Below are 25,741 nucleotides of genomic sequence, written 5' to 3'. Positions count from 1 at the left end.
CATCTGTCTTTTGATCTTTTCTCTCTGAGACTATAATAAAACTGCTGATCCATGATACCCTCAATTTGTCAGCAAAAACACTGCATATTTGTTTATTTGTTGTTATATGGATCTTTAATTCAGCTTGGTCTCCCTAAATCTTGTATCTCCTAGGAAAGAGGCAAAAAAAGAATTGCAGAGGATCCAAAAATAAAAATCCTTTCTTAAAAGTCATTTGATAGAGTTACAGCCAGTAGGACCAGGAGGGCCCATTAGATCATCCAGTCTCATCCCCTATAAAATACAGAGGTCACAGAACTTCATCCGTTTACTTTTGTATTAAACTCAATACTTCGTGTTTCACTGAATTGTATCTTTCAGAAAAGCATGCAGTTTTAATGTTAACATGGAAAGAGAGACATAATCCCTCCAGGTAAAAGGCTGAGCATGCACAGAAAATGGGGATGAAAAAAGAAATAACCCCTCCATTCCCTTCTATTAATACGACAATTTATTTAATATATATTTTGTCTTCTTTCATCTAGTGTCCATAAAACCTTCTGAAATGTGACTTCTTTAATTTCCTTTGACAAATTATTCCATTATTAAGGAAATTCTGGAAACAGCAGCTGATATTCAGACTAAATGAGTTATATTTCATTCCATTTCCTTAAAATGGCCATATTGGTTGTTATTATTCTCATTTTATTGCATGAGTGCTTATATTTTCCAGTCAGGAACAGTGATCTCCAGTACTGTAGTGAAATTATGGAATTATGGTCCTCCACAGGAGTTGCAGCCCCGCTGCACAGCAAAGGATAAAGATGATCCTTGCTTTAAACAACTCGTGCTGCATCATTTTCTTGTTCAGCCCCTGTAAATTTCCTTTGCCTTGTCAGCAATGAGACCTTCAATCTGCCTGCTTTCTTTCCACCATGTAGACACTGGAAAGAACTGAGCCACAGAGGCCACAGAGTCTTAAGAGGTTGCTCAGTTTTACTCTGGGAGGTACAATTTGCTCAGATATGCCCTACAAGGCTCATCCTGCACCTGGGATAGCTTGGTGTGATAACAGGGTTTGCCCCTTCTCGTGCCCCAAAGTGGTGGACAAGGTATTTTGCTTTGACACAGAGCCACAGAGATGACACACTGGCTTTGACTTGCCCTCTCCACATATTTAAATCTGTCCCTACATGGCTCCTTCCCCTGCTTGTCCCAGGGGAAGGAGCTCCTGTTGCCTGCTTGTGTCACTGGACTTCTGGAGAACCAATGTGACCTCCTGTGTGGGACTGGTGTTTGGGCTGAGTAACTCAACCCACTGGGACAGGGGGTCTAGAGGGTTTAGAATTTAACACCAAGGACTGTGGTGTGAAGCTCACCCTTTGTATGGTGCATTTAAGCTAAATTCTTGAAAACAGGTGCTCTCTTCTACTGAGAATATATTCAGTGTGTTTCAGGCTGCCTGGACATGCTGAGCTAATGCAGGAGAGTCAGAGTGTCTCATCATGCTTGGGAGGGAGGTGGTGTTGGTCTTCTTCATCATGAATGTATTGATATTGATTGTTCTATCTGTGCTCAGACTCAGATCTCCCTCTTCTGTAGGATCCTGCATGTTGGCCTGGATCCATGGCTGATCTTGCACTGCTGTGTTCTTTCATCTGGGCTCAAGTTGATGGTGTGATCCTCCTGTACCGTTCCTCCAAAACTCCTGAGAACTTCTCTTATGAGAAGAAAAAGCAATTTTGGCTCAGAGGTAACCACAGACTTTTTTCTCCTGTCCTTCACAGTGTCACCAGTGTCCTGTCCAGAGCTCTCAGGGGATGCTCTTGCCAGCTGTGGGCAGAGGAAAGCCAGCATGTCCAGCCTGGCCCTGCACTGCTGGTCCCCATGGCCACCCTGCTGTGCCTCTGCAGTGACAGTGCTGCCACTGCAGCTGTTTGAATTGGCCCTCCACAGTCCCAGGAAGAAGGGTTTCCTTTGGAAGTGGTTTCATTTGCTTCTGAAAACTACTTTTTACTCCTAAAAGCAGTGGAAATCAGACCTGTTTAAAAGGGTTAAGTACCAAGTGCACTCACTGCCTACTCTTTGAAAATTGCTCTATGCATTACGTTTACAAAATATTTTGTGGGACTTTGGTGTCTGTCCAAGTCATTCCATTAAAACCACCGTAGGAAGGATTTGATGGTGTCATGTATTTTCTAAAGGGCTGATTTTTAAAACTATTTTGATTTTCCTTTTCTTCAGGGCTGAGTGCTGCAGTCAGGAGGCTGCAGACAGCTCTTCCTTTCCTGTTCTCATTTGTGGTGGTCACTTGGAACTTCTTGGCTGCAAAGATGTCTTGACTCCTGTGCTGGAGGTTTCTCCTTTAGGCTTTTCCTCAGGATAGTGGTTGAGGCAGCTCATGGAAGCAATGTGTTTGAATTCCCTCATGCTGTGGAAGCAGCTAAATCCCAGTTTTTTATTTCTTGGCATGGTGCCGTGGCTACCATGGTGTTGAGAGCTTCCCTTGGGATGTGTTTTTGGTGAAGGTGCCAGTGGCTGCTGCACATCATGTTAGCACACCACATTCAATTGGCCCTGACATTTCATGCTGTTAGAATTCCCTCCTCCAGGAACTTGTGCATCCCAAATGGATTTGTGCAGGAAATTGTTTTTTCCTGTTTTATCCAGTGAGGAGGTAGCTCTGGGCATGCACAGTAACAGAACTTTGATCACCCTCTTAAATACAATGAAAATCTAATTGATTTCAGCAAATATTTTTTCATCAAATAGGAAATTAAAAACAAGTTGTACCTTCAGAGTCACCCCCTTGTTAATCCAATATTGTGGCAACACAATTACAGCTGCCCCAGTGCGGGGTCAGCACAGCAGGATCCGGATACTCGTGGCATTGGGGATGGAGAGAAGGCTTAGGAAACCTGGCAGTGCTGTGCAGCAAAACAGTGAGGGCTGCAATGCTTTTGCTTGGGAAACTGTGAGATAATGTGCAGACCTGGAGGGACAAGCTGAACTGAAAGCTGCCTTGATGGTAATTAGTGCTGTGCTAATAATCAGAGGACCATCAGGACTAATATTCTCATAGTTCTGCTCAGTTTGTACTTGAGTTAAATGTTTCTTCTTGCGTCTGTGGGTTGGGATGTATCTCTAGAAATCTGTCCTGGATGCTGGGGCATTGATTTAAGCCATTTATTACTTGTTAATTATTCAGACCTCAATAATGTGTTTAATAATCCCCTGTTTGATGTGTTACACTGGATTTGTTGTGGTGGGAGTGGAACCATGGGAAACAAAACAGAAATCAGAGTATCCTAGCTCACATTGTCTTTGCTGCTTTTAGATATCTCTGTGCCTTAGGTTTATACCCATCTTTTAATACCAAAGAGAGAGATAGCTCAAAATATACCAAATCTGGTTTCAAGCAGCAAGTTGAGAGCTGGTTTGGGTATCTGGGCAAGTTTGCACAGGGGGAGTGTGGATCCAAGGTAGGAAAGCTGTTTTCTTGGAACACTATCATGAAAATAAATATATTTGAGTTCCTCAGGGATCAGATTAACTGATCCCTTGTTCCAAATTAAGTAGAATTTGTACATTTCCCTTGCCTTTTTATTGTGTCTCTTCGGGGCTGTATCAGCAGCTGCTTGGGTAAGTTCCAAGTGAGTGGGGCTATGAACAGAGAAAATGCAGCCAAGCTAACCCTGTGCTTGAAGGTCTGCTATGGATTTTGGTGGGGCACATGAAGATGCCTGGGCTGGGTTTTGCTGTGATTGTGTAGCATCCAAAATGCCATCTTGGATGTCAAAGGGGCTATAGCAGCAGGATTTGGCAGAGACCAGTTTGAGCTCTTGTGGGGTGACCCCTTTCCTCTCTGCCTCTGGGTCTGGCTCCTGTAGTGGTCCCACTGCTACAGAACTCAGTGGGACCCACAGTAACACCAGCCTCAGGAATCCTAATGCAGAAAGATCTCCATGTGGCCCACCTCAAACAGGATCCTCAGACTCTGCTTGGGGAAGGTGTAAAAATGTTGGCAGCTGTGAACTCTTCAATCCCTTGGCTTTAAAAATGCTCCCATTAGAGGATAGCTGTTTTCTTTCTCCTACCCAAAGTACTGCAGCACTCAGCTGCCTCCAGAGATGTTCCACCTCCCTCTCCTTTTTAGTTCAGCCATTCTCCTCCTCCAGGGCTTGTCCAGACTTGGCACAAAGGTGCTAACACACTTGTACTGACATATTTCCAAATGAAAGATGACATATTTTCAACTGAGCAGCTTTATCTTTTCCTTCTAACACCTGCTAAAAAGCAGCTCCTTCTGTCCACACTGGGATTTGAAAACCTGCTTGTTCAAATATTTTAGCTGACACATTTCAGAAATGCTCTTTTTCTTGCCATCAGACTAGGCAGTGCACTGTGGGCTGTGTTCCCTCCCCACCTGGGAACGGGGCTCACAACAGAGCCTGGCTGATTTGAATAGTGCAGGATCAAGTTCAAAAAGAGTGAAAAGTCCTGTTTGCTTTCACTTAGCATCTGGGCTGGGGTGGGAGAGAAAAACTTCACAAGCAAGGCCTTTAGCTGCAAACACACTGACCTCCTGCAATTTAACACCTCTGAACTTCCAAATGCTGAACTTCCAAATGAAAACAATTTGCCCTGACATCCATCTTCCTCTTCTACTCTTTTCAGATAGTGCCTTCAGCTTTGACTCATTCCTCCTTGCCCATCTAAGAGTATCTAAACTTAATCAGAAAGGTGATTATTTCTTTATTTTCAAGGAAACTGGCATCAGGTATCTCTGGCAAGGTGCACTGCCTCCCAGGCCAATTGGATTGAACTCCTTCCTCCTGCTTTGTGAGTCAGGTCAGGTCAGGATTACCTGAGTCTCATCCCAAAAATCCTCCAACCACATCCACAGGTGGAACTGCTTGTGTAAGTAAAGGAAGAGCTGTGGGAGTGGTGACTGCAGGGCTGGGCTCAGGAGTTTCAGGCCTTTTGGGTAAGGAGTCATGGTTCTCTGTTTTCCTCACTCACACAGGAGCCAACCAGAAGAACAGCTCTGCTAACAAAAGGGATGAGTTAAGGCTCAGTAATGATGTCCTGTCTGGGCTGAATCCCCTTGAAGTGAGCTCACTGGCAGCCCTCAGATGATCATGTTTTATATATCAGGTCCCTTCTTGGGAACAAGGAACCAGCCCAATGTGGAGGAGATTGGAAGAGTCCTGCCATTAGCTTAGGAAATTAATAACAAGGCCTTCACGATGCATAAGGAATGTAAAACATAATGGGCAGGGCTATGTCAAGATTTATTTCAGGGAAAAATCTGGTAGAACCTTGTGCAGGGTCTCAGATTTAGCAGCACAACCTCTTACCTTGTCCCCACCCCTGCCATGCCCCAGCCCACCTCTCCCCAGGCCTTGCTTTGCCAGCCTGGAGCTCCACAACACCTGGTTTGGTGGGAGCTCTGCTGAGGATGGAAGCTGGGAGGGGAACACAGCCAATGGGGAGTCACATTCATAGAATCTTAGAATGGCTTGGGCTGGAAGGGAGCTTAAAGCTTGTCCTGTTCTAACCCACCTGCATAGGCAGGGACACTTTCACTAGGCCAGGCTGCTCAGAATCCCATCTAATGTGACCTTGAAGACTTCCAGGAATGGGGGTTTCACAGGCCTCAGGGAAGGTGATGAATGGTGGGGCCAGGTGGGGTTAGCTGTCACTTAGCACTGCCAGAAGACAAGAAATCTGGTGAACACTCCTTCCTTAAGGCCATGCTTTGTACCCATGTGTTCGGTGGTGGAATATAAAGCATTCAATGTGTTTAATCTAGACAGGGGGCTTTGCTTCCCAGTATATTTCCTTGAAGATATTAGTGTTCAATAGTATTAACAGGGGAAGGAATGAGGGGGAAATCCTCTATAACTTACAACTGCAGTGAGAATTAACTGGCATTGGCTGGGTTCATTGGTTTTCTAACATTGTCCCCTACAGCTACTGATGTAAGCAGATAACTCTGTTTGTTTCAGCTTTCACACCTTCAAAGATAGTTTTCATTTTGCACAGGAGCAGGATAGAACTCTTTTTAGAGTGGTGTCCTAAAATTGAATTTTTAAACATTACTGGGTTTGGGTCAAGAAATTAATTTAAAGAAATCTACACCATGCCATTACATTCCTCTAAGATATAGATTACTCCAGCTTCCAGAAAATCTTCCCCAAATACATTTTCAAGCCCAAATGTCTTCACAGGATGGCTGTGCTTTGATGTGGTGACACATTTTGAGAAACTGAAAATTTTCAGAGTGTTTCCCTTGCTGCCTTGAAGTCCTCTGTACACAATATTTGAGATCTCACATCACAAACCTCTATTTCTAACAAATTTATCCATGGCTCAGCAATCCCAGTAAAGGTCCTTGGGTACATCCCCTCACTAATTCCCTCATTAAGAAACTGAACTTTTTCTCCTAAATATATATGTACGGCTGTAAGTCGACTTTAGCTATTAAAAGCAGATCTATTCACAGAGCAGATGCATTTTTCAAACAGATTAATCTTAGGGGAATGATTGTGTTCACATCAATGGAGCTAAGCCATCCTGTCCCCATAGACCCTTGTTTTAAAATGAAGTAATGAAAATGGGTGACACAAATGATAATTACCTGATGATTTTCATTGCCCTGAGCTCACTGGTTGTTCTGTGTGTTTTGTGATCAAAGTGAGGCATGGATGGGAATGGTTTGCTGTTCCTCATGTACATTCCTCTCGTGGTTCCTGTGCTCCATTGGTTAGTTGCAATTGCATCTTTGACTATTCGCACGTCATTTCAGATTTGGATGTAGCTACAAGTTTTTATTTGATGTGAGAAAGAACAGTAATCATAGTGCTTGGAAGCAAAAGGCACTGTTTGTTTTCTGATGCTCACAGGGATTCCTGTTTTGCAGCTACAACGTGCATATTTCATATGTGTGTAGACAGCTCCTGTCAATTACCGTGAATTACAGCTCCAGAAGCGTTCCTTCACCATAAACCTGCACTACATTAACTCCTGAGTTTCAACCCCTGCCAGTGGCAAATTCATTATGATGCAGATAGAAATAATTTTGAAACTTATGACTGGAAAGACTTTTCTCTTATGGGAGTGCTGTTTCTGGTGCTGGGGGACACTTTGCATATCAGATTCAGGCTGCAAGCTCCTCCTGAAGCATGTGGCTTCTTGCCTCCCATTCTGTTCCCAGCTAGAGAGGGAAAATCCCTGGTCCTGGTGTGGCAACAGTGGCACAGGCTGGTAAAGCTGGCCTCTCCGTGTGTATGGAGAGCCCCTTCCATCACAGCCCAGGATCCCCTCACAAGAGAACCCAAGAGCCCATCCAAGGACAATCCAGGAGCTCATTTAGGACAAATATCCAGCTTACCTGTCTCCTTCCTCCCTGCTCTGCCCCAGGCTATGTGGCCTCCTGTCCCTTCCTGCCATTTGGGCCTTGCCAGCCCTCTCTCTGAGCTGTTCACTGCTAGCCCAGCAGGCTTTCAGAGGTAGATTAGTCTTCTGCTGGTCAAGTGCATTGAGCAGGATCATGGAATAGTCTGTGTGTGGCTAGGAGGTGGGAGATGGGATAAGGGGTTTTGTGACCCCCCAGGATTTCAAAGATCATGGGTTAAATTTGCTTTGTCTTCTAGCATTGCAGGCTGGGATCTCTGGTCTCCTGAGAACTCTGAAGACCTGTTGGTAACATTTGGTACGTATCAGGGGGGAAAGATTTGCAGGTGTAAACAAGAGTTAATCTTAGAGAGCAAAGGGAGATGATTGCCTGCAGGGGCTGTATCCATGCAGTAACTCACCAGCTCATGTCTCTTAATAGCAAGGAATGCAGGGTTTGCTTATGTTTACAGGCAGAAAGAGTGGAGAGAACTCTTCTTTTTTTGGGTCCACAGACTGAATGCCATGTGTAGGTATTTAGGCAGTGTCAGGCACTCACCTGTGGAGAACAAATGGATATCAGGTGGGGGTCCTGAAGTGATGATCAGCTGAGCTTCTGTCTCTACTCTGCTGCTGACCCTTTTAGAGTATTTTATTAAATTTTGCCTGTGTTTCAATTACCACCTTTGAAGCTAAGGTGAGGAAAAGCACTGATCCAGGCACAGCTTTGCAGTGCACAGATCTGCTTAGGGCATCCATGAAAGCACCTGGGCTGGCAGATAAAGCAAAAGTTGAGATGCTGGCTAGAAATTTCTGCTGACTGTGAGGAAAAGGTAACTTCTGCCACATGGACTTTTCAGGCTGTTGACCCAAGTTCTTTGCAACACCATCTCTCTGGCTTTTCTGAAGCCAGGGCAAATCCTTCTGAATCTGATCTTTTGACTTCCACGTTTGCTTCCATTGTAGAGTTTTCCTAGGCAGCTGAGTAAGAGTCAGTCAGCCAGAGGAGCCACACCAGCTGCTCCATACCACTATGTCAATGCAAAGCAAACCAGAAAAACTGGCTAAGCTGCTAAAGGAAAGAGTTTCCATGGGCTGGGGAATCCTCTGGTGGGGCAGAGTCAGTCAGGACAATTCCCTCTGCCAGCACGTGGACAGGATTACAGATGGGTAAGGAGCCAGTAATGCCTTTATCCTGATGCATGACAGGTGAACTTGTGTAGGTGCAGTTCAGATGATGACAGGAGTCTTTAGAGACTTTGGTGGTGGTCTGTGTATTGACTGAGTCTGTAGCTCACCAGGTGAAGCCTAAATGAATTTGATGCCCACAGGTTGATTCTCCAGTGCTGCTCTGATGCTGCTGTACTGACTGGCCTCTGCTGACTGCTTCTGTGGCTGAAGAATAATTTCTTAGCTGCAATAAAGCACTCTTGTAGCTTTTACATCTCCCAGGTGGATTGCAGGGTGGGTGTGTGTAATTTAGACCTAACAGGTGCTTTTCACTGGGTGTGTGTAGGGAATAAAGAGCAGATTGAGGAAATGTCTTACAGTCACAGCAAGGTTTGTTATCTCCTTCTGACCAAGCAAATATTCCTGAGTGTGTACTATATTCAGCTGCATCATTTGCACCTCATCTATTACCTGTTTTCACAGGTAGAGTGTCTGTAATCACTGGACGGGGAGTGTGTGCTTTTCAAGTGAGTAACATGAGACAGCATTTGCAACTTTACAGCATCAGCTTTGGGAAAGCAGTTTGGTGGGGACTGGGGTGCACACAGTGCCCCCAGGGCTGGGGAAGTACGCAGGGAGGAGAGTTGTGCCTACGAGCACAGTTGTGGTATTCGCATAGGCATAGCCTGCTTTGGTGTCCAATAAGCCCTTTGCAGGGTGTGTGCATTGCTAATTTATCTGGAAAACAGCCTCCAGAAATTCCCAAGACAGTCTGGAGTGCTCAGTTCTGTGGAATTTTCCTGGGACTGTGAAGAACTCCTGCTGATGCTGGTACCATTGCAAAGAACTGCCCCTGCTGTCAGAGGCTCCTGCTGATGTATGTGTTGGCTCAGCCCACGCATTTATAACCTCAGAAAGATTTTCATTTACTCAGTGGCCACCAAAACTGTTCCTTTGCTATGGCTTGTCTGTGGGAGACTGCCTTGTGTTGGAAAGGATATTATCTGACATGCCTTTACTAGCACCATGTTAAATGCTGCTTTGCCCAGCTGTCCTTGCTGCTGCCAGAGGCAAAGTAAAATTGAATATTGTGGTGGTGTTGATCTAATCATGCTAACGAATATATTTGCTAAGATGAACTTTTCCAAGTTGAACTTTTCCACTGTAGACATAATCTGTAGTTCCAGACAAACCAAGAGTACATAAATGAGTCATCTCTAGCTGGTGTCTGTGCTCAGTGTGGTTGTAACTAGCAGCTGCTTCCACAGAGATGTTTGTTAGAGAGGAGAGCATTGGCCCATTTACCTCAACAGCACTGTTGGTGGGAAAGATGGGGGAACGTGGAGGAAAACTTACTGCTCCCTCAATTTCTTTTCCAGCATCAGGGCAGGTGGGATACAGGCATTAGGAAGATGGTGAAAGCCATTGTAGGCACAAAATAAGGAGCTGAGAAGAGTGCTCTTGCCCTTTCATTGGTGGTTTTTGCTGGCCTGACTCTGTGCAATGCATACACTTCTAAGGAATTTAGTAAATCTATCTTGAGCCAGGAAAGTGGATTTTGAAAATTGTTTCACCAAACTCTAAGGCCAAGACATGCACAAGGGCCATGACTTCATCTGGAGAATGGGAGCAGTTATCACTTGGTCAACCCAGTTCATGGCTGAAATATTAGCATTCCCCAGGATGGAGAAGTGGTGGCTGCCCATTCTGTGGGTAACCTGATCTCATGAGTGGCATCTCTGGTCATGGCAGAGGGGTTTGGAACTTTATGATGATCTTTAAGGTCTCTTTCAATCAAAACTATTCTGGGATTTTGGATTATTGGTACAAGGGAGGCCAGAGAGATCCATGTGTAACCGCCCATTTAATGTTACAGAAATATTAAGAATTTTAAGCATGACAGAGATGGAGCTTGAACTGGATTCAAACAACTCTAACAGTTGTTCACTCTTAACTTTCTCCTGCAAGCCAAAGGCAGCACATCACTTCCTGTGGGAACCACTTGAGAGAGTCTCAGGGAAGTGTGGCTGGTACGATGCGTGGCTCTGGGAGTGATTGCAGGGCTTCCCTGCACACAGAGCTCTTCCAGGGCAGGCCTTGTGATCACAAAGGACTTTTCATGGGACGATCTGGAATCTGAGGGAGGAACACATTCACTCAGCTTCAGGCAATGACCTGGAGCATTTTAGGAGCTGAAGATGATGAAACTGTGAGTGAGGCAGTCCAGCAAGATCTGAGGTGCCGCCATTGCTTATGCCTGGGTGCACTAGTTGGTAGGAGACTGGAGGCAAATTTAAATAAAAACACAGTGTGCAATTATGAGAGATTAAATCAAGCTGGGTTTTCTGAAGCTGCAGGAGTGAAGGGAAGAAGTACACAGCTGCAGTTTGAGTAGGTGCAGAAACTCTGTCCACCAAACCTCCCTGACACTGAGCTTCTCACCAGAGGCAGCTCTTGAGTAACCAGCCAAAGGTGGCTCAAGAAATGACCCCTTTATCTTAACTCTTGGACCAGGTGGGTAACTCTGCAAAGGACTAGGTAAAAGGGTTTGTGGAGATTTCAGTAGAGGGGTGTGGAGGTCAGAGCTGACTTCTGGAGAATTTGTGCTCATTTCCTTTCTTTGGTGCACAGTTTTGATCTCAGCCTGTGCCACAGCAGTCATTTAGAGGTGAGGGGTTGGGTGCCATATGCTTAAACAAAATAGTACTTAAATAAAATAGTGAGACTAAAACCAAGAAGCCCAGGAAAGGCTTTTTGCCCGTGTCTGCTCAGAGACTGTTGTTTGCAGCCCAGGGAGAAGAGCACACAGGATCTCCAATCTCAGAATGAAGCTCCGAAGAACAACCATCCAATCATAGAATCATTTAGATTGTAAAAGATATTTAAGGTCATCAGGTCCAACCATTAATGCAGACCTGCCTATGCCACCACCAAACCACATCCCTAAGGGCCACATCTGCACATCTTTTAAATACCTCCAGGTATTTAAATACCTGCAGGAATGGTGGCTGCACCACTTCACTGGGCAGCTTGTTCCTATGCAAGAGCGCAGGGTCATTAAAGAGAACTTTAAGCAATAAAAGACAAAGTATTACTCATTTTCATATGGCTGAAGATTAAGTGTGACTGAAATAGCACCTCTCACAGAGGTCTTAGTAGCCAGTCATGACCACAAATCTAAAAAACTGTTCTACTTAAAACAACATCATTGTCAGAGAGAAGGAAAGAGGTAGAAGTAGATTCAGAACTGAAACATTATCTAGTTTTGGAAAAAATACAGATATTTTTATGTCTCAAGGTCGTCTTAAAAAATACTTTTACATTATCTTAAATGTGAGTGAAGGGCAGAATTGGTAACTGTCACCTTTGCTTCCTTTCTTTGAGACCTTAGGTACTGGGGTTGTGACCCTACATGGTGTTTAGGTGATGGGAAGAAAAGCTGTCAACATCTCTTGGAAAGTAGCCTCCAAATTAAACAATGAAAATTAAAAAAAAGGTGTCCAACTGGTGACTTAGAGTGTAAAGTAATCAGAATTAAAAGTTTGAGCTGGAATTGTGAATGTGTGGGTCTATTAGCATAGAAAATTGCTGTAAACCCCATACCCTGCATTTGTCTGGCACAGCAGTGTCTTCTGCCATGCCCATTGAAGCAGGACTCCTTGTCTTCCATGGAAATTCATTCTGGTGTCAGGGATGGATCACCACCAGGCAGAACTGTCCTAGTTGGCCAGACAGCCCATTTCACAAAAGCCAAGGTGGAAGCCCAGCTAGAAATCCCCTGGGGTCTCCCTGACCATGGATTCACACAGGAAGATGCAGTTCCCAGGGTGCTCTACATCTACACAGTCCAGTATTGACCTGGGTTAATTACAATAAATGCTCTTGGAAGCATATTACTGAGAGGGAATGGCAGGTATTTCCCCTTAACTGAGTTAAACTCCTTTCCTTTTGCAAACCGTTTCCCAAAGTACAACAGTGTTAGTTTGCTCCTCTTCATCCTGCAGTGAGAATAATTTATGTGGAACGTGCTTTCCCTCCTGTTAAATACTTTTTTCAAGTGTGTACATTGCTGCTGGCAAAAAGCAGCCAGACTTGTAGAAAGAAAAATTTCTGAAGAATGTGTGGGGTGTTTGGGTGGAGCACAAATGAGCAGATGTTCCCACAGAACAACAGGGTTTTATGGTAAATGAGCAGAGGTAAAGCCCTGGCTCCAGGGCAGCTGGATGCTTTAGATGTGCTCCAGTGTAAGAGCCACAGATGCAGCAGGACTGCAGGAAAAATGACTGCTGGGATGTGACTGAACCCTTGAAATGCTGCGTCTGGGCGTTTCCTGCTGACAGAGATTATTGGGATGGTTGGATGTGGGATTACTGGGATAATCTGTGTCCGGCTCACAGCCACCCTCAATTGACAATGTTTGACTTTCTGAAGCAAGTTATTAATGTGAGGTTTTATGTCAAGCAGAAGAATGCCTGTAAGAAATTTCAAACCTGAGCATTTGAAGATGGGCCATCTAAATCCACATTACTTGGAGAAAGTAAAATGCCACTTTTTTGGCTTGTAATTACTTAATTTTTGTAAGTAAATGACTAAAAAAATTATGAAATATCTCTTTCACCTCACCCAAGCAAGGTCCAGAAGCCCAGAACTGAATCCTCCACTCCATGCCAGCATGGTCCCCATGCCCCAGTTCCTAGGGGTACTGCTGCAATGTGATCAGATAGTTAACAAAACTATTGCTTTAATTTGCAAAATATTGAATCTCTCAGCCCTTCTGAAAATATGTGCCTTAGCTTCAGTGTCTGTGAACTATGGTAATTAGCTGTAGAAACTCATCTTTCAAGTTTGACACCTTTGGCACCATCCTAAAAGATTACTCAGAGAAAGGAAAAGCCCCTCCAGTGCCTCCACTTGTCACTGGACCCTGCCTACATCTGTGTTCCTGGGTGCTGCCAACTCACCCTGTTCCTTGAGCTTGCATTGCCCTACTAAATACTCCATTAAATTTGCCAAAGTCTTTCTTTTCCAGCACCTGTAAGATGTGAAAACAGAGAACTTAACAATTATCCTAAATGTTTCTCTGATTTTCTGATAATAATTTATTTTCTGCTGAAATTCTCACTCTCCGCACATTACATGCCCCACCCCAAATCTGCAGCATTGGTGCCTGAACTTCAAGGTACCCAAGATGAATGGTGTGAGCTGTGCTTCTGGAGTGTTACTGAGAGCTTGGTGATATCTGATTTCCTCTTTCTCGTTTGTATCTTGCTCATGCGTGCATTCTGCACAGAAATTTGGCAAATGTTTAGCTGGCCTAAATTGAGATGTTGCACCTCATCTGATATTTAATGTGAACCATTCACACCTTTGAGGCTGGAATTAAGTGTCAAGTTTCAGTCGCTGTAATTAGCAGTTGCTTGAAATGATAGTTAAATCCATTTTCTGAGCCAAACATATCACTCAGATACTGAGGAAAGAAAAATAAACACAGATCAGAATTAGATTTGATCATTAGGAATTACATGCAAAATAAACTGGAAATTTTGAAGGGCAAAGAGGTGTTGAAGCTTGTCCCTTTATAGTCACAGATTCTTATTTCTCAGGGGGATAAGAAAGCTGTGTTATAAGCCATGGGACAACTGTGCTTGCCCTGTCAGTCTTGTGCAGCTGAATCCTGAGGGATGATGTGGACTTTGCAAGGGAGTAACTGCAGGAACATTTTCAGGTGATCCTGTGCTTTTAGAAAGGGGCTGTTGCCTTGATATGAGTCAGCTGTGAGGATCATCCCAGATCAGAACCACAACACAGCCAATTCCTAAGTGAAGAATGAAGTCTCAAATTAAAGTTTTGACTTTTTTCTTTTTTTTTTTTTTTTTTTTCCCTTTGCAGGATAATCACAGGTTGACTTGTCACTGAACAACCCCAGCCACGGCATATTTCACGGGTCTTGGTTATTGCAAGGAGTCACAGCAAGATGCAAAACCTCCCTGGAGGTGTTTAAAAGGCATGTGGCACTTGGGAACATGGTCTAGTGGTGGGCACAGTGATACTGGGCTAACTGGTGGAGCCAATCATCTTAAAGCTCTTTTCCATTCTCAGTGATACTGTGATGACCAACACTTAAATAGCAGGAGGCAAGATTGCACCTGAGCATTCACCCCTAATGCTGCATTGCTTGACTGCTTCATTTCTCAACTTCAGTGTTGCATAAACAACTTTTTCTGCCCTGTTCTACATGCTCACACATGCACAGAGGCCTTGCTTCTCCAGTCTCTCCCACACAAGCAAACCTCTATTGGCTTTGCTGGAAATTTTGCCTAATGCCTGAAATGATGGTGCATTACAGGGTTCCTTGAGGTTTACTGTAATAATGAGGATGTGCTTCCCTTTTGGAGAGCTGCCCACTCTCCTTGGCTCATACAGTTTGTACATTCTTCTCTGTTCATAAAATCCACGGGACTCACTGATCTGGGCAATGCAAATATGAGTTTGTACCCCTGACGTGAGGATTGTGATGCATTCAGGAAAATGAACTAGCTGTTGATCAGCCAACCAAAATTATTTTGGATTCTGTAACCTCAGAGCAACCCCTTTTGCCAGTAATTTCTTGCCCTTTCTCTACCTTGTAAAAATTTCTTAAATTTAACTTTTGAGTACAAGCCTCGGAAAAATCATGCCAACAGCACTCTGTAAGGTTGTAATGAATAAAGCACTTACCTTTCTGTTTTCTGAATATCCAGTAACAGCCTTGCTTTTGCAAACTCAATTCCTGAAAATGTCATTAAAATCATTCTGAAAGAGTGAAAATTGATAGTGGAGTTCTGCATTAAATGAACTTGGTATCCAAAGGCTTTCACTGGCTCGGGTGTCTTGACTCCTTTTAACTTTTTTTAAAAGAGAAAAAAAAAGTGATCATCACAAATAAATAATTACTTAGGATAAAACAAGAGTGTGCATGTATCTCCTATGCTCTGAGACCTCTTTGATGAAAAATCTCATCACAAGTAATTAACAATTAGGGGGCACAAGTGGAGGTGGAAGGAACTGCATCTAGAATGTTTCAGCCCATCTGAGACTTTTTCCAGCTTAAGGCGGAATTAGTCTTAGTGGTAAACATTGGTAAAACTGGTAAGCAATACTAAAAGCATCCATTTCCCCAGAATTTTTACCTGACAACAGAACTGTTCCTAGGCTGAAATTGTACCTAGCCAGCATATGGATTTCACTATATATTAATTACAATGTATTTGTTAATAGCAGGAAAAAAACACTTGAGGAGAAAAGAGGAGTGATGCCCAGCTAGCAGAGCTCCAGGTATACCCTCCTGCCCTCTGCACAGACATTGACCTGAGCAGAAACACTAATTTTCTGCTATTATTATGTTGCAGGAGGTCCAACTCCACTCATCCATCATAAACCTCTTTGCTCAGCCTGTACAAGGAGAGATGGGAGCTCCTTTGCCTTCCTCCCTTGCAGCCTGGAGCCAGCAGCCCTGTCTGCATCTTGGTGTTGGTTCAGCATCAGACTCACAAACTGTGTTGCATTTATCTACCCTTTTTTAATTACTATTGTTTTTATTATTATTATTTTTATTTTTAACCTAATAGTCATTGTGCTATCCAGGAGCCAGATATGGCAGTTTCAGACTTTGGTGATTGCTTTGCCAGATGGAAATCTCTGGTCATCAAGGCTTTATTGCACATCCTCTCCTCTCTCTTGAGCTATTTGGAAGATGGTAAAACTTGCGAAAGTATTATCTGATTTTTATGTGTTTTTGTCGTGTGAATATTTCTTTGGGTAGTTTGTGAAGGGCTTTTTGTCAGATGATTTTTATTATTTGGATGTTTATACACCCCAGGCTGAAGCAATAAGGGTTGTTCTGAATGGAATGGCTTGTTTGAAGAGGGAGACTCTGCATGGTCTCATCAAGATGGTCCAGGTGTTCTCCCAGAGTTTGACCATAAATGCCTTTGGGAGGTACTTGCAGAGGTTTTGCATGTGCAAACCATAAACCTCTGACAGAAGCATTCCATAGGAATGCATATGCTCATGAGGGCATTTCCACAAAAGCATTTTACAATACCAGATCAAAAAGGCCTAAACTTTACCTCTTTCATCTCTTGTGTAGGTTAGAGTTGGCTGTATGGTGTCTGTCCAGGGAAGAATATCACCAGATATTTGCATTACATCTATAATAAGAGCTCTGAGATGACTTTCAGACTACAACAGCTTCGAAATTCTCACATGCAGGCTGTAAATGAGTGGCCCTTTCTGACAGCAGCACATTCCCAGTGTGTGAACTCATAAGTAACTGGAAAGGAAACCATCTGACAGCTTGGAACTTTCCCTCCTTTTATCACAATGACTCAGCTTTCGCCATCCCTGTGCCCATGTCTGTTCTTCTCCTTTGGTTTCCATATTGCCTTTACCAGCTGAACATCTCAGTGTCTTTATGCTGACAGAAAGCTGCCTGCTCAGCCGTTTCCTAAGGGTTTAAGGTCCATGGTCCTGTAGTTATCACCCTGCTGGGATTCCCTTGGCTGGGCCAGGATGTGTGTGGTGTGCTGCTAAGGCAAGAAGCTGCCATCAAATGGGAGAAGACATCCCTAGAACATGATATTAAACCCTAGGACTGGCACTGGACCTCCTCTGAAGCCACTGGCCAAACTGAATCAATCTGACACATTCAAGAGCTGCTCCTATCCCGCTGCTCAGCCCTCATGGAGGTGCATGGAGGCAGGAATGAAATGCATGGATGAAGATATGGTGGGCATCTGCCATGTAATGTCAGCATTTAAGCGCATGTTCTTCCTGTGTGGAAGATGTGTGTACATCACTCCAGGACAGGAAGGTGGTTGTTCTGGAACCCTGTAATGTGCAATGAGCATCTGTCAATGCTCTTTTAGATTGTCCCTCCAGAATGGCCTCAGGCACCATCACCTCTTGGCCTGCCATTGCCTGTGGGACAGGTGTGGATGTGGGACAGACAAACGCTGCCAGGAGCGACAGAAGGATGAAAATAAATCTCTGTCTCCTGGAATATGAAGGGATTACCTGTCAGCAGGTTTAATAGCTGGGTCTGCTGGAAAATTTCTGCAAAGTCAAGCTCATTTGTTGTTTGGGAGAAAATTGGCTTTTTCTGCCTCCTCTGTACTACTGGTGTGAAAGTGGAAAAATCGGCTGAAACCAGTAAGTGTGTTTTCTGCCTTGATAAGCAGACTAGACAAGTGTCTGATGGAAGGTCAGCAGAAAGATTAATTCTTGACTGTTATTTTGATTGTTGGGAGAAGAGATAACTGTGCTACCCAGGAAAGACAAGGCATGATTTCTCTTGTTTTGGGTTTGGGTGGTTTGGGCAGGATCTGGGCTGCCACACAGGGCTGGATCCTGGGAAAGTGGCAAGCTGCTGGCTGGATCCTGGTTGTCCAGGCAGCTGGTTTGGCTGTGCAGGAACCTGTCAGGAGTGCATGACAGCATTTCTTCAAGGAGCTCCATGTCTGTGCAGGCTGTGAGCACTAAGTTATTCTCCAAAGTGTTAAGCTCCTTGAGGCAGCTTCACTGAGAACTTGTAATAATTCATTTGGGTTTTTTCCCCAGTTCTACCAGTCTGGCAGAGCCCTCAGGGGATGTGCTATGTTTTATATTGCCTTTCTCAGCCTTGGTTTCCTGCTGTCCATACTTCACGTTCTGCTCCTCTCCTATTAGGAGGTTTTGCTGGTATGAATCAGAAGTTTCACCACTCCTTCCTGTAGCCTGCTCTTTAATACAGTCTGTAACATCTGGAAGTCTCTCATTACACCAACATCCATGTTGCCTTTGGCTCAGGGTCAGCTGAATCCAGTGCCTACCTGGGTGGGAAGTAACACCTCCCACCCCATCTAGTGAGCATGCAGAGGGTGGCCAGGCAGCCCCAGAGGTGAGGTGCCATTTAGCTAAATGCCAGCAACAAGGGCTGGGCAGGGTGTGTTATCACTGGAGAAGATACATGCTGATCATCCATCTTGTTCTGCCCAGTATCAGTTTGTGCTGCCTGATTTTCTGGCCAAATGTGTAAGGACTGCACCTCCCTGGAGGTGGGGAGGTTCCTGGTGGTCTCCTGGCGCCACATTTCCTCTTGCTTTTGCTATTTAAATTTTGTGCCCAATGCCTACATGAATGTAGCACGGGGTTGGAAGATGCACTTGGTTTGGTCCCTTATTTTGGCTCTTCTCCCAGGTGGGGTCCTTCCTCCTCGATGGAAATGTCAACTTTTCCTGCACTGGTGAGGAACCTGGAGCAAGCCATGGATGGTGAGTGTGATGCAGACTATGGCCTTTTGCAAAATCATTCCTGTGCCAATCCCTCTTGCACATTTGGTGAGATATCTACTGCTTGCATGCTTTCCCATCCCCTGCCCTGCCTGACACCACCACCCAAGAGAAAAAAAAGGTCTGGGACAGGGGCTGTTCTTTGATGGGCACCATCAGAAGTGGTCACCCAGTGGTGTGTGTAGGAGAAATGTCCCCACGAGGCTCTGATTGCATCACTGCACACTATAATGATTTCTTTCTTGGTCTTAGATAACAATCTTGTTGGGGCAGGGCACAACGCTTTTTCAGCTTGACATGTTACTGACACCTGAGATGCTGTTTGTGAAAAACAAGAGGGTTATGAAACAGAGAAACTAAATGAAAGCTAATATGCCTGAGAAGGTGAAGGAAAAAGATGGTATAAACAAGAGTGACAAATCCTGTCCCTGTCTCTGGTGAGCCTGTGGTCCTGGGCCACAAAACCCATCAAAGTTCTTCAGCTCCTGGCATTGCCTCTGACTGTTCCCTCGTGCCCTCCTGTTGTTAGCTATGTCTGCTATGTTGAGCACAGCCATCATTCACCCTTTATTCTCCAATTTCATATCAGTACCACACATATTCCCTTTTCTGGAGATTATATAGCTCCTGGGAGGGATGAACTTGCTCAGACGAGTCACCAGCAGGAAATACCTGCTTTGAGAGTTTGAAATGGCACCAAGCTCCAGGAAACTTTGTTGTTATGGTTCTAGCTGCCTTCTACTGATGCTTGCAGGACTTCAGACTTCCTTTTGCCAAATCCTCCCTGTCTCACCATGGAGCCATGACCAATAGAAATAAATCACAATTTTAGGAATTTATTTGAATGTTGCTATGAAACAGGTCACGCCGGCCAGTGAGCGGCTCTATTTGTGCAGTCACCCACAGTGGAAAGAAGACGTTTGTTTTGCTTTGAAAAGTAACTCTTTCATGTGTAAAGGGCATTTTGGGTCTGGGTGGAAGGCTGCAGCCACTGAAGGGGAGATGAGCTGCAGTGGGATGCCCAGTCACACAGCCCAAGCAAATGTGCAATTTTTCCTTGAGGTTGTTTTGTGCATTGCTTAATGCACATCACACACTAGAGCCAAATATTCATCCCGGGCTTAGACCTGGATACATTGTAGGGCTATTAAAGTAAAATATTACCCTCTCCTCCCTAGGCCACAAGCAAACACGTCTACGGGTGAAGGCCAGAAGAGGAAGAATGACATCATGAAGCCCAAGAGGGAAAGCAAAGCAAGCACCAAGCCAGCGCCATGTGCAGGTCAGCCACTGCACCAGGACAGGCTTTCCTCTTTGTGACTTTGATTTCTGTGCTCTGTTTGTCCAGCAGACATTTATTGGGAAAGCTTTCAAGCACAGGTGTGCTACACATCACAGCTCATTGCAGAAGGACCTGGCCCTGTCCTGCTTTTCCACTCCTGGTGGTGGCAAACAGAGCTCAGCACCCTCACCACCCTGGCCTGATGAAGCTCCTCATGAGCCAGCAAAAGCCCATTTAGCCACGCTCTGCCTGCAGCCCTGGACAGCCAGGGCTTGTCCTCTGGCCCATGCTGCTCCTGCTGTGGCAGGGCTCAGGGCTGCCCACCAAAGCGTGTCCTCAAAGCATGAAAGCAACTCATTTCAGGTAGCAGGACTCCTCTCACCACGCAGTGGTGCTAAAATATGTGTCTTTTCTTACAATGGCAAGGAAATTACCTGAACCCCATGTAATTTTTTTTTTTAAATCTAGGATGGAACAGTGCTGGTGCCAGTCCTGGTGCCACAGACTGCCTCCTCCTTGGATGCATGCCATTCCATGCCCAGCTACTTAAAACACAGAGGTTTGCTACTGTAGGCAGGCTGTATGTATGCAGGCAAACTTGCATGTCAAGATCCAGGTGTCTGGGATGCAGTTCAACAGGATCACTTGCAGGAATCAGTATTGTATGAAAGTGCTGGTAGGATTGGCCCAGAGTTCCCCAAGGTACAACATCCCCTGAATCATCTGCTACCAGCAAAACCAGGCTTTACTGAGTTCCCTTGCTTAGCCCCACCGAAGCCAAAGCCAGTGCTGACACCTCTGTGCAAACAATGGCTTGTGTGGCTATAAATATATCCACTAACAAATATAGAATACTGCCCTTCAACCACAATTGCTATAAATTTATTACGAATAAAAAAACCTGAACTGGCCAGGACTTGAAAAGCAGCACTATAAAAATTAAACCTTCCTGGCACTACAAGTCAGTGTGCCTGGAACACTTGGTTTTGCAAAGGACCCTCACAACTGGGAATAAACCCCAAAATTTATCAACTTGTTTATTGTTTTGTTGTTTCTTGTTTTTTTTTTTTTTTCTGGTAGAAGTAAGTTTCATATGTTAACAAAAGCAGAATAGTTTTATTTAGTGTTCATCTCACACCTTCGACAGCTGCAGCTGTCAGGCACAGAAGTACAGTATTAAAATAAACTGAACAGAGTTGCTCATTGCAAAAAATCACACTATGAAACCTGTGGATTGTAACATCAACAGTATAAAATGTAACAAAATTGGAACTTTTAATTTTTTTTAAGCTTTTAAAGATAATAGTCCAGGCTATAAAACTATATAAGCATTGAATAAGAAATGTTAAAGTCAACAAGTCTACAACAGATACATCTTGTAAAAACTCAATAAATTATATATATATTTATAATATCTAGTAACATTTAAAACCATGCACAGTTTTGTACATTTTCTTTTTTCAGTACAGGAAAACTCTTTGCTTCGAGTACTTGGAATGTACATAATTAGCAGACATTTGTAAGAAAATACCAAAAAATTCTTTTTTTTTTTATTCCAACAGAACAAAAATCTATAGAAATCTACCTTCTCAAACTTCCATTGAAGTAACCTCAAACTATAAATTATTTATTTTAGAATAAGGATTCTGTGGCTCTAAGAAGAAAAAAAAATATCTTTAAATGAGATGCTGTCATCCTGTTATTCTGCAACACTGATATGCAATATGCACCAGAGAAAAATGAAAAGAAAGAATTTAGGATGCAATTTGCTTTGCCTCTTTCTGGCAGTACATAAAGATGTCTTCTGGACAAAAAAAAAAAACCAAACAAACAAACCAAAAAAAACCCACCCACAAAAAATGCTCAGCCCAAACCTCCCCCACTGTCAGCTTGATCCTTGCTAACATTCCTTCGTTCCCTCCTGTGCTTTTACACAGCTATCTGGCACTGAGGAACAAAACAGCACAGCATTCTAAACACCAAAACTCAGGCATCACTGGCACTTTCCAATGTGTTAGATGCAAAAGAAATATGCAGCTGTAGCAGCTCTTCTGCAAACAGTGTCACTATTTTGCTCACATGGCATTTCTGAAGCCCAAAATACAACAGTACTGGCAAAGGGGAGAGAAAAAACCTACCCTGCACCATCCAAAGTCAACATTTCACTTTGCTGCATACTTGTTATTAAATCGACCACAAAGAATACCTTCATTTGAAAATAGAAAAATAAACACCCACACCCCCTTAATGCACAGTGGTTAAACTGATGGAAGAATTCTTGGCCCTGTTTTTCTGAAATATGTAAAAATCATCTCTCTGCTGCTATTTGTTTGGTTTTAACCACTGGTGATGTATTGAAAAATAAACTTACCTTTGCTCACTGCAATCCAGGATAAACTAATATTTTTTTAATGAATACATATATATATTTATAACATTAAATGTAATTTGTTAAAGGAACTGTACATCTATACATTCTTTCAATATTTCCCATAAACACAAAGGAAAAACTTGATTAATATATTTTTTCTCCATTTTTAATAAGTTAAAAAAACACCCTTAAGTTTGGTGAAATTTAAAGTTTACAGTAACGCTATGCTATTTAAACCAATGAACAGATATGTTAATGTCTATAAATAACTTTACAAATATACATGTTAAGGTACAATTTTTAAAACAAAACTGTGAAGATATAAAACAATCAAAAACATCTTTTCTTTTGCCCAGATCAGTATATCCTAGATTGCAATGCTTGTAATTTTGAGACTCTCTCTCTCAGTACTGCTTTATGTTGCATTAGTATTATACATTCTTTTCTTTTAATATATTTATTTATATATATACATGATATATTTATAGATATATACAGATTCTCTGGAATAAACCTTTTTGATATAAGTTAAAGGCTCTTGCCTACAGGTACCCGTAACTTCTTTCTCCAAGTCACTGCACGTAGATGGAGCCAAACCTCTGGTGTTGAGGGGTGTGGATAGAGGAGCTGCTCCCCCCACTCACCCTTGGCAAGCAACAACAGCCAAACCCCAAAAATGAGATTTATTCCTTTCCCCACCCCTGCAACTGGCTGTTCTCAAAGATCAGGGTGTGACTTGAGATGCCGTGGGCACCCAGGAGCCAGGTCTCAGGGCACCCTCCGCTCTCAGGTGGGTGATGCTCTGCTCCCCAGGGACCCCACAGGGTCTCTGCCCATCCCTGGGGTCTGCTCCTGCCTTGGCACAGACACATCATTCCCAGCCCCGTGCGAGGCCAAGGCGCTGACACTTCGGATGACTTGACCATCTCTTTTTTTACTATTTTTACTTTCATTTCTCCATGACAATTTGCATTTTACTTAGCTTTGCTTTCTCTTCTTCCAAAAACGGATTCCTTCTGTGTAGCTGGGTAATACGATCATGAAGCTATAAAAACGACGACAACAAAAATATAGATATTTTTATAAATATATGAATCCCTGCAGGCAACGTGGCTTTTCAGCTCCACCAAAAAGGTTCATGTACAGATTGCATAAGCGAAGAATTTCCACATTCTTTACACCTTTTTTTTTTTCTGTGTGTTTCTTTTTTTTTCTTTTTTTTTTTTTTTCTTTAAGGAAGATTTCTTTTTCTCTTCTCTTCGTAATGCAGGCACAGAACGGTTACTCTGGCACTTGGAACGCAAGCGCGGAGGCTGGGGGGTCAGAGCACCCCCCCAGGTTCAACATTCTGCATACTAAAGAAAAATCCCTAGCAAAATGAAAAGTAAACAAAAAAACAACCAAACAAAACAAAAAAAATATCATCTAGGATAGATCATCTTGGCAAGAGATTAGTTCCTTCAGGCCAAACAGTGCTTCTTGACTTTTCATACAGCAATAGGGAGGAAAAAAAATATTTAAAAAAAAAAAAAATTATTAAAAAAAAAAAGTTAATTTTTTTTGTTTTTAACCCTGAACAGCTTGTCAACAACACAAATCTCCAGGCACCATCACACAGTTCCACTGGAAGATCCTTCACTACGGTTTCACGCTCGGCGCCCCACACTCGCCCCTCCATGGGCACACTGCCCACCCGTCCGTCCATCTGTCCGTCTGTCCATGTGCCCTGCGGGTCCTCACGTCCGGATGACGCCGTTGCAGGGCGGGTGCTTGGGCAGGCAGGGCTCATCGGGCAGCAGGTCATGTGCAAAGACCGAGTCGTCCCCTGAGGAGCAGGTGCTGTGGGTGTCCTGGCCGGCCGGCGAGTACTGCTCGAAGGGCACCGAGAGGTCCAGGTACTCCTGCCAGGGTGACAGAGCCATCAGTGCTGGCTGTCCCCCGCGCCAGGACCCCCCCCACACCCATCCTGCCACACTCACGTCGGTGGATGTCACGGTGAGGACCCTGTCCAGGTCTTCCACCAGCTGCTTGAAGGTGGGGCGCTGCGAGGGGACGGCGTGCCAGCACTCCCGCATGATCATGTACCTGCACGTGGGGACATGGCACAGTCACACGTGGTCGGGCCAAGTCACACCCACCCACCTGCCCACCCACCTCCAAACCGCCTGAAGGAACAGCCGTGGCCAACACAACTTCAGCCATGGCCAGCTGGGGGGAAGAGGAGGGACTTGTGGAGCCACAGTCCCCATTACTGATCACCTGACGCATGACCGTGCCCTCAGAGCAGGAGGAGGACCTGTCCTGAAGGTGACACACCAGAGCTACACCCCCAAAAGTGCCTCCTGCCCTGCGAGGGGAGGTGCTACGTGCTGCTCAGCAGCCATAGGCTGAGGAAAGTCAAGCTGGAGATGGCCACACAACTTCCCAGTGGGGATGTCCCAAGAGTCTGGACCCAAGAACCCAGCAGGGTGTGCTTGGCCTCAGAGGGAAAGGGGAGTGGAGCAAGGTCAGCCCCCACCACACACTCACAAATCATGGGTGCAGTTTGCAGGTTTGTCCATCCGATGGCCTTCCTTCAAGAGCTTGAAGAGTTCCTCAACAGGAATTCCTGGGTATGGAGACCCTCCCAAAGTGAAGATCTCCCATAGTAGCACTCCAAAAGACCAGCTGGAAACCAAAGAATGATCTTTAAAATTCAATGAGGTTTTTTTCCAAGCACCCCCCATATCCCATCCCCCTTGCTTGGCTTTATTTCTGTGCAGCCATGCATAGCTAACAAAGTCATCAATAGCATGACTAATTGCCTAGGCCATTTTTACTAGTTACTTGGAGATCTCTGCTGATCCAACTCAATAGCAAAGAAATCCCAGGCACCAAGTCTGAAATTGAAATGAGCATTTAATCAGATAGGTGACAGCCCATCTATCACCGCCAGCTCTTTGTTAGGTCTTCCACCAGCTCCACTGAATGGAACAAATCAAATTATTCATGCACGGCTTCACTGAATTGCAGGCTTGGAACCACAGGCCACTAATTGTGCAAGCTGATACCAAAACTTGCTTGTTACAACACTCATTTCACTGGCCAAGCCGGGAGAAAAATACCCCAACAAAAATCAGCAGAGCACTAATGTTACACACTTCAGTCCTGCAGCTGTGCTCTGGTTAAAAGTCCTTTTTTTCAAAAATATCTTCTGCCTTCTTCATTTTCTTTCTAAAAACAGGGATTATCTGT

General features: G+C 44.2%; 1 protein-coding gene and 3 long non-coding RNA genes across 10 annotated transcripts in view; 1 reads left to right on the top strand and 3 right to left on the bottom strand.

The window, feature by feature from the left end:
- Positions 1-477: 477 nt before the first annotated feature.
- On the bottom strand, positions 478-7,936 carry LOC147652911 (uncharacterized). The gene is made up of 3 exons (XR_015286752.1): positions 7,800-7,936; positions 7,376-7,680; positions 478-5,026 (listed from the first exon to the last, which is right to left on the bottom strand). It is a non-coding gene; the product is annotated as an uncharacterized LOC147652911 (long non-coding RNA).
- Positions 7,937-7,973: 37 nt separating this feature from the next.
- On the top strand, positions 7,974-22,879 carry LOC111928269 (uncharacterized). 4 transcript variants are annotated; one of them, XR_015286751.1, is made up of 7 exons: positions 7,974-8,074; positions 9,031-9,074; positions 14,437-14,551; positions 16,676-17,736; positions 18,763-18,836; positions 20,033-20,499; positions 20,605-21,706. It is a non-coding gene; the product is annotated as an uncharacterized LOC111928269 (long non-coding RNA). The 4 variants fall into 4 exon arrangements; XR_015286748.1 differs by lacking the exon at positions 14,437-14,551 and adding an exon at positions 8,344-8,547 and having other exon boundaries at positions 7,974-8,210; XR_015286749.1 differs by lacking the exon at positions 7,974-8,074 and adding an exon at positions 8,709-8,937 and having other exon boundaries at positions 20,605-22,879.
- On the bottom strand, positions 10,020-13,254 carry LOC147652910 (uncharacterized). Its single transcript, XR_015286753.1, has 2 exons — positions 13,171-13,254; positions 10,020-10,683 (listed from the first exon to the last, which is right to left on the bottom strand). It is a non-coding gene; the product is annotated as an uncharacterized LOC147652910 (long non-coding RNA).
- Positions 22,880-22,963: 84 nt separating the features above from the next.
- FGFR3 (fibroblast growth factor receptor 3) overlaps positions 22,964-25,741 on the bottom strand; it is a 52,793-nt gene continuing 50,015 nt past the window's right edge. For 2 of the 4 annotated variants that reach the window (XM_086888581.1, XM_086888583.1), the window contains exons 15-17: positions 25,037-25,174; positions 24,487-24,592; positions 22,964-24,408 (exon numbers count right to left, since the gene is read on the bottom strand). In XM_086888581.1, coding sequence (XP_086744707.1) covers positions 24,244-24,408; positions 24,487-24,592; positions 25,037-25,174 — 409 coding nt within the window. In that variant the 3' untranslated portion in view covers positions 22,964-24,243. The remainder of the gene's footprint in view (positions 24,409-24,486; positions 24,593-25,036; positions 25,175-25,741) is intronic. The other 2 variants (XM_086888580.1, XM_086888582.1) reach the window with 1 other exon arrangement.

The sequence above is a fragment of the Cyanistes caeruleus genome, chromosome 5 (assembly GCF_971803275.1).
Source record: "Cyanistes caeruleus chromosome 5, bCyaCae1.hap1.1, whole genome shotgun sequence".
Taxonomy (NCBI): Eukaryota; Metazoa; Chordata; class Aves; order Passeriformes; family Paridae; genus Cyanistes; species Cyanistes caeruleus.
This window is presented reverse-complemented; position numbering and strand designations above follow the sequence as displayed.